Raw genomic sequence first — 8,544 nt, 5'->3', positions numbered from 1 at the left:
ATAACTGTCTTTCAGTTGTTATGCAAGGAAATTCCGTAACCCACTATTGTACCAAAGCACTTTTGCACTGTAATAACGTCTTAAGCCTTGGTTTTTCTGAACCGACGCATGCGACATGCGAGGCCCACCTCGCATAAATCCGGACTACACGAGAGATAGAGAGTGGTTTCTATAACTGTGAGGTGCGTCGGTTCAGAAAAACCAAGGCTTTACCATACTTAGCTTCACTCTAGACAAGAACACAATTGAACACAGATCGCGGGGATAAGAACTGCAAATAATGAACTCAATATAATACCTATGTACATTTTTATCAAAATAATACACCTGAAGGAGACATTCACGTGTTTTATTTACGATCAAGTTTTGATTCACCAATCTACAAAATCATACTTTTACATTCTTAAAATCACACTTAACATGAACAAAATTATTTAATGATACATGATACCATCAAGTGACGACAATTGCTACATTCACAATTACACCTCAGTCTTGTCTAACTAGTCAAATCTATAGCAACATTCTGAGGGCACTGTAATAAGCTCACCTATTTCGAAGATAACTCTTTATCCTTCAACTTTATTTTCAGGGACTCTGGCATCTCCGGGGGCGGAGGCCGGGGTAGACGCATCCAGACCTTGAAACCATCGTAGATGAACCACTGGGCAGCCGTGAGGGTGCCGATCATGATGATCCGGGGAACAAGTCCCTTCCACACGCCAATCATGCCCAGCTTCTTGGCGACCTCCATGGCAGTAGAGCCCTTATCCTGGTTCAGTTTGGACACGATGGTGTCCGCCGGGTGCGACACCACGGCGCAGAAGACGCCGGCGATGTACCCGGCAGCGAAGGTGATTACCAGTTGCTCCGTCTTGGAACACTCGGTACGGGGTTTCGACACCACAGACCTGCACAGAATGTACTATAATTCAACACACAGTAGACGAACGAATAAGTGTTAGATACGTAGATTGTGGAAATTCCTCGAATGAAACGAGTAACTTACTACCAGAAGAAATACTTTTGTTTTTGATAGAAAAAATCACTGTACTTCAGTGACACTGTTTTGTTACGCCGCGAGGTTTTCATTTGCCGCGTTGCCCGCGCAGCTAATGTGTTTCCCGCCTGCTTCCACTAACGAACGCCGCGCCATACAGTGACAGTTGCGAGTTAGTTTATTATCTGCATTCGTGCATAAAGGTTGAATTAGTCGTGTTGTGTTGCGTGTGTGTGCGTTCGATGTTGTTGCAATGCGACTTTCATTACGTGAACGTGTGTATATGCTTGCTACGAATATAAAATACAGAAAATCTTACGCGAGAACACGACAGAACTTCCATAACAAATTTCCAAATAGACCCGTGCCTAATGCCACTACAATAAGAAGGTTAGCCAAAAAAATTCAAACAGACAGATTCAGTAAATGATCGTAAAATACAAAGGAGGAGACATGTTCTTACAGAAGAAAAATTAGACGAGATAGAACAGAGACTAGAGCACATCCCGCAAAAATCTCTTAAGCGTTTGGAGCAGGAAATAGAAGTAGGTTATGAGTCCGACCGTTAAGCAACAAAATTACTTAAATTAAAGCCATATAGAACTCCGGTATTTCAAAAGTTAAATGAACAAGAGGTTGCATTTTTGTAAATGGATTTTAGAGAAAGTAAATTCTGAGGAAATTGATCCGACATTAATTTATTTTTCTGATGAGGCTTATTTTCGTTTAAATGGACACGTATTCTCACAAAATTATCGGTATTACAGTCAGGAGAAACCCAATATTGTACTCGAAACACTTTTGTACGGTGAAAAAACTGGCGTGGTATTTTTTTTTTACATTGGGAAATTTAATTGAAGTGAATTTACTATGGCATGCCCCCATGGTACTCGGGCTCCGCTGTATTTATACCCCTCTCGGAACCATGGTGGTTGGGTACTCCGTTGACGTCACAGTGCCTGGGGGCATTTCTACTGCCAACGTGACTCGTCGCCGCGCGATACTTGCTTTCTTCCTCACAAGAGGTAAGAGCGAGTCAATCTGTTTTCAGGGAGAGAGAGAAAACAGCGATTGGTGTGGACGCGGGTAGGTTTGAATTGTTTTAAGTAGGACGCACGGGCATCAAAAGTAGAGGTACACAACATACAGTTACACAATCCAAATCTATCTAGTGAAACCTCTCATTTACGGAGATCGAAGGGACGTAACAATCTGTCCGGATCTGGGAGGTGTCTTTTATTGGGAGGGAGGCTCCCCAATCTAACAGTAAATTTATGATAAGCACTATGTATCCCTTCACGCTTTAAATGATTACTATACTATACTATACTATACTATACTATACTATACTATACTTTAATTCTAAATACAGTATGCTATAGTAAATTCTTTGTAACTTTGAACTACAGTAGATAAAACCGAAAAAGGAAAATACAATACTGTGCCATGCAATTTTATTCTAGGTCTATAGTTGTGCAGTACTGTAATTTATACTTTTCAACTTAACCTTTACGTTCAGGAGCCATGTCTCTCGAAACAGAAGAGCTGATTGAAGTGAAGAGAATAATCCTACTAACCCTATCACGTGTCGAATACAATTTCACGATCGCGGAAACCTGGACCCATCAGACAGGTTAAATTTTATGACTTTGTTTATCCACCCGCTTCCAGATAACAAGGACTGGTAGCCTACGAGACTCATATTTATTGTCCTCTTTCATGTTAAGGAATTTTTGTACAGTTCTCAAAACTAAATTTTCAATTTTTGTAACATATTAGATCTTGAAATCCAAGTTCTGTCCGCAGTCAGGAGGTAAAGCAAGCTTTAGGACTGTAAAACAGCTGTCCGTGTCCGTGCCTGAGAGTGTCCGTAAACGAGAGTTAAATTTATCATTATTTCTATATTATTTCAGTTGGGACATAAAAATCTGTCCGTATATGAGGAGTGTCCGTAAGGAGAGGTTTCACTGTAAATACGATTGCTGAGAGTTAACTTAGAAGCAGCTAAACTATTGATCTCATTTGTATTCTCTATACCTGCGTATGACGGAATTCGATTGCATCATAAGAATCTCATTCAAGGTAGCCTATAGTTGGTTCACACACGTAGGCCTAAATAAATTGTGCATTCAAACAAAACCTATGTCACTCAATTTACGGTTTTCAAATTTCGAGAATAATAATACTAAGTCGCTAACTTAAACAGTGAGGGGTTGTAGTGACTAAAATAATAACGTAAAACAAAAGTGCGAAAACACCTCAATTGTTAGGCTAATATTTACTTGCTTTGTTCGGAGCAGTCAAAATGATTTCTTTCAGAAGAAACTCGAGCCAATGTTCAAAGAGTTTACCGCAATAAAACAAGCAACAAGTTTCCGTGATAATGTACAGAGAGGTGTTGCTAACCTGTAGAGGAACTCGACCGTCCTCTCGAAGGATGTGAACTTCATCATGGTGTAGGGAATCTGACGCATCCACAGAGGTAAGAGACCCTTATAAAAGCTGTACAGACCCTCTTCCTTGTACATAATGGGCATGGCGTCCCGCAGTGTGCTGGCGAAGCCGGGCTGTGTCTGGATTCGAACTTTGACCGCTTCCATGGGGCAGAGAGCAATGTCAGCGAAAAACTCTGCGGATGCAGATGCAGCGAGGTAGATGCCGGTGCGCCAAAGATATGCCTTCTCTTCGTCCAGCATTCCGCAGTATACCGCCTGCAAATTATTATAAGAGTCGTCAACCTTATTATAGTCTCTGTTAAGTCTTGGTTTTTTTCTGAACCGAAGCATGCGACGTGCGAGGTCCGAGGCCCGTCTCGCACAAATCCGGACTACACGAGAGATAGTGAGTGGTTTCTATAGCTGCGAGATGCGAGGTTTGCGGGCCTCCCACCTCGCAAGCGTCGGTTCAGAAAAACCAAGGATTTAAGGAATCTCCTGTTTCAGATTTCCTCGTAATCAAATCAGATGTGACAATTATTATTTTAATCAAGACTGGTAAGTAAGTTGTGTTAAAATTTGCTTTTTATTTGTATATAGATATATTGAGTGAGTCTTATTATTTCTTTTTTTAATTTTGACAGATTCCGAAAGATTTCAAAGTGTTAGACTGACGGGGATACAATTTATGTGTTGGCAACACTGGTGAGAATGCTGAGATCTAGTGTGAACGTGTCGCCAGAGGGTAAGGTCAAGCTACAGTGATACGCGTGCCTCGCTTGTTCAGCAATATTCAATCAGTTATACACTGAGTGAATAAGCATACAGTTCAATGATTTTAGTGTTTCTGTCTTTTTTAGATGATGAATAATGTTCCTTTACAGTGTGAAGAATTTAGCAGAGTATAGCCTTTGTGACAAGAACATTGAAATTCCGCGAATGAATTATTCTTTCCAACAATGAGTCTTTCTATACTATAAATTTGCTAAAACTAGAGAAACTGTTCTCTATTGGCACCTAAAAATCCGAGCCCTACTTATGATAAGTCAACTGCGTTCTTCAGTGAACTGACAGACTAAAAGCAGACGCTGCATGCTTCAAATTTCGCAATAAACTATATTGTGAGGGTATTCGACGATAGTAGGGTTACTGAAGGATTGTCATTATCTGGATCATCCGATTAAATTATTTCTATTTCTACTTAGGGGAGTAATGAAATATACTAGTAAAGGGTAGTAATGAAAGAATTTTCAAACGCTATATGAATTAGGAGTAAAGCTTTTCGGGCTATCAGGCCATGGTCCGTTGGTTGTGTGACCAAACGTTTCGTTCAGTGCTGCGGTTAAAATCTTCAGTGTAGAGTACTGGAACAGTCTAGTATATACAGTCAAGAAGCTTGAGTTGTGAGGGTACTAGGAACAATAGACTGTGCAGGTACTATTTCGCATTGTCTGTGATGAGGCGATAGTAGCGATCCTTGTGGTTAGCAACTATCTACGGATGCATATTTACTACGTATTGAGCTTCGTGACTGTATATACTAGACTGTGGTACTGGTGCGGCTGGTTCTGCTGCGTGTGCCGATGACAGTCTGCGCTGGCTGCATCACATAGCGCGGGCACATCGTATCTACTGTCTTCCTCCGACGAGTTTAGTGCTGGGACCTGAGGTATTCTTGCCATTGGTGCGGGGGAGTTGCAGGTAGATTCTTTTGTTGCTACAGCCAAGCCGAGCCGAGCGGAGTGGGAAGTATTAATCGTCCAAAAATATGCAGTCTTCAGTTTGTAGTAGTGTGTGAATATTTCATGTACATATTGTTTACCTAGGTCTATATGGTTTTGTTACTAATATATTAAATATATTGTTGCAATTTTTGCTCTAACGTCTCCCTGATGTTAGCTATGTTAATATTATATGAATTTATTACTCATGTTAAATATTTCACTGTTACAAGTCATTTTTAAGGAAACATGCTGCGGAAAAGTTTTTGGTTTTATTCTATTGGAATTTTAGAATATGTGTGATTGGTATCGTGAAAAACAGATTCCTACAATGTCATGCGAAAATCATTTAATGGCCATATCTTAAAATACAAATCAAGCAGTTTTACTTCTTAAGTGAGTTCAGCAGTACAGTATATTTAAATTGATTACTTTACTCATTTAATTCAATTCCACTAATCACTAAATTTTATAGTATGATTCTTCTTTTCATTTATATTATTGTAGTTGTATTATGATTTTTCTTTTTATTTATTTTATTGTATTTGTATTTCTGGTGATGTGATGGCCTTAACTTCACCAGAATAAATAAATAAATAAATAATATATATAGTAAAATTTTCTACAATACTTGTATCTCTATCTCGCCAAAAATACGTTAGAAAACTAATAGGCATACTGCTCTCGCAAATTGGGCGAATGTTTTCAGTATGATTGTCCTTCCTTCCAGACTGCCGCTGTCACTGTTCCCTCCTACTCCAGTACTGCGCTAGACTAGTCGGAACCGCATTCCTCTCAGCACTAAACTCCTCAGAGGATGACAGTACATATACGACAATGCAGCCAGCGCAGACTGTCATTGGCACGCGCAGATCCAGCAGCACCAGTACTCTACACCACTGAAGATGTTCACCGCAGCTGTGAACGAAACGTTTGGTCACATAACCAACGGAACACGGCTTGATAGCCCGAAAAACTTTTCTCCTATTGCCGTCGGCAGTGAAAACCTGCACTCGGCTATATGAATTATAATAATATCCATGCTCAAATTTTCGACATCGATATACAACTTCTTCCTGTTTCTGTAAAACGTTTATAAAATGCGAGACAAGCACCTAAGAAGAGTGTCGTCATTTCGAGATACAAGCTTTCAGTTAAGGTAAGTTAAAATACGAATAGGATATTTACGTCAGAAAAACTGATCAGGTTGTTGTGCATTCGGGAGCCATGTTACTTCACATGGTGTGGCCATTCTGTTTTATAACATGCACATAAGCAGGGGCAGGTATTTATGGAGATTAATTTTATCATTTGTGTTTTTTAATATTGGTGTCGGTGGAGACTGTTGGAGATTGATTTGTACTCTTGGCGGAGATTAATGGAAATTACAATTATTTTGGAATTGGGATATTAACTCAGTATGAATATTACTTTCCAAATAATTAACACTAAAGGTTTGTTGGATTCTGGTAAAGATGTGTTATACCCAATAGGCAATATCTGTTGGATTGAGACTGTATTTAACACATATTCATTAAAAACGGAAAAAAAAAAAGCTTGCAGCCCTCAAATTAGACTAACACTTTCAAATTATTAGTGAAATGTTGAATTCTCTGTCTTTTGAGTTCACTAATGTAATTAGAACACCTGGGATACCATGCAATGTAGCCTACTTGGATATAATTGTAACAAATTCAAGTGAAAAAAAAACCGAAAAACTCAGAATATGAAATTAGCTATAAAACGACGCAATAGTAATAATTCACGAATGTGTTCATATTTCGCTATTAGAACTTTATTTGGCGATTTGTCGCGATTGTTTTATCCGCATATTATTAATCAGAATGACTTAATTCGTAAAGATTAGTAAAAATCTATTGTATACTTATCTATTATGTATGTCGTGATTTTTGCGATCTCCATAAATATCCGGCCCTGCACATAAGACATTCCCAATTAAAAATATTTATACTCCTCATTTCTTCGCATCATTATTGTTCTCATTACCTTAAAGAGTTCGTAGAAGCCAAATTTGAAACAGCCCTGCAATGAATAGCCGATTAATGTGGGTGCCCAACCCTTGAAAAGGCCTTGGGGTCCCTCCTCGTTGAGGGTGACTCTGAAGCCGGTGACGATGTTCTTGTACTTGCCGGGGTCCACCTGGATGCGACATTTCACAAGATCGAGGGGCACGATCCCAGTGTGCGTGGTGCCGCAGGACAGCACGCCGCCTAATCCGCAGAGAACGTAGTACTGGCTGGACCCGTAATCACAACAGTCTCCTTTTCCATCCTCCGTCGTAGACTCGGCGGCGCAGTGCACCCTGGGAAGACACGATCTCCACAAACTTCCACCTGAAACTGCATTACGTTTCAAATAATTGCTTTCGACGTAGAACTAGGTCTTTGTCTTTACTAGTTAAATTATTGGTGGGGGGGGGGGGGGGGGTAACTGGGGAATTGACCGCATATAAAAATGCAACACATACTTTTCTCTTCTTGGATTCCCTTGTTCTACATGTAATGTTCTTGTTCTTCCCCTTGTTCTCCATTTATTCTCATAAAAGAACTGACTTGTTTCGGAATGGAAGAACATGTATAATGAGTAATGACAAAGTATGCGTCATCTTGATGGTACTGTTTATTCTTACGTACCAAAATCACGACAGTAAAGGTTATAGACCACAGTCTCCATAAACATTCGTTTGAGAGAAGTTAATCATTTACTACAGAACTGCATCTCTGACAATAATATTAGGTTTTAAACTGACCTGCTTGAATTATTTAAAACATAGCATATAACGTAAGTCTAGCGTTTATGAGAGAGATCAAAAAGCGATGTAACTGTTCATAGCACTTATAATGTTATACTACCGGATGCTCACGGTGGCTCAGATCTAGCGAGCTGGGCTTATAGATCGAGGGGTCCGCGTCCAAATCTCGATTGATGTTATATTTTATTTAACGACGCTCGCAACTGCAGAGGTTATATCAGCGTCGCCGGATATGCCGGAATTTTGCCTGCAGGAGTTCTTTTACATGCCAGTAAATCTACTGACATGAGCCTGTCGCATTTAAGCACACTTAAATGCCATCGACCTGACCCGGGATCGAACCCGCAACCTTGGGCATAGAAGGCCAACGCTATACCAACTCGCCAACCAGGTCGACATCTCGATTGATCCACCCTGAATTTATAACATATTAAATTGGGCAAGCACATGGTCCAGGCAACAAGGGGTTTTCTCCAGGTACTCCAGTTTGTCACATATCAACAATGCTCCATTATTATCATCATCATCATTCATTGTAATGTAGAACTATCGTCTGTGGCGCACTCTGGATAGTCTCTGATGAATTAGTCTAGGCTTCTCGGCACTAGTGACATG

At 40.0% G+C, this 8,544-nt stretch overlaps 1 protein-coding gene across 2 annotated transcripts in view; it reads right to left on the bottom strand.

The window, feature by feature from the left end:
- Nucleotides 1–339: 339 nt before the first annotated feature.
- Nucleotides 340–8,544, bottom strand: part of LOC138701643 (solute carrier family 25 member 3-like) — an 88,193-nt gene continuing 79,988 nt past the window's right edge. Inside the window, exons 2-4 of one of the 2 annotated variants that reach the window (XM_069828750.1) lie at nucleotides 7,164–7,510; nucleotides 3,407–3,711; nucleotides 340–911 (exon numbers count right to left, since the gene is read on the bottom strand). In XM_069828750.1, coding sequence (XP_069684851.1) covers nucleotides 551–911; nucleotides 3,407–3,711; nucleotides 7,164–7,510 — 1,013 coding nt within the window. In that variant the 3' untranslated portion in view covers nucleotides 340–550. Of the gene's footprint in view, nucleotides 912–3,406; nucleotides 3,712–7,163; nucleotides 7,517–8,544 lie in introns of both variants that reach the window. The other variant, XM_069828749.1, reaches the window with a different exon arrangement.

The sequence above is a fragment of the Periplaneta americana genome, chromosome 6 (genome assembly GCF_040183065.1).
Source record: "Periplaneta americana isolate PAMFEO1 chromosome 6, P.americana_PAMFEO1_priV1, whole genome shotgun sequence".
Classification (NCBI taxonomy): domain Eukaryota; kingdom Metazoa; phylum Arthropoda; class Insecta; order Blattodea; family Blattidae; genus Periplaneta; species Periplaneta americana.
The sequence above is the reverse complement of the archived record's forward strand: the minus strand, read 5'-3'. Positions and strand labels throughout refer to the sequence as shown.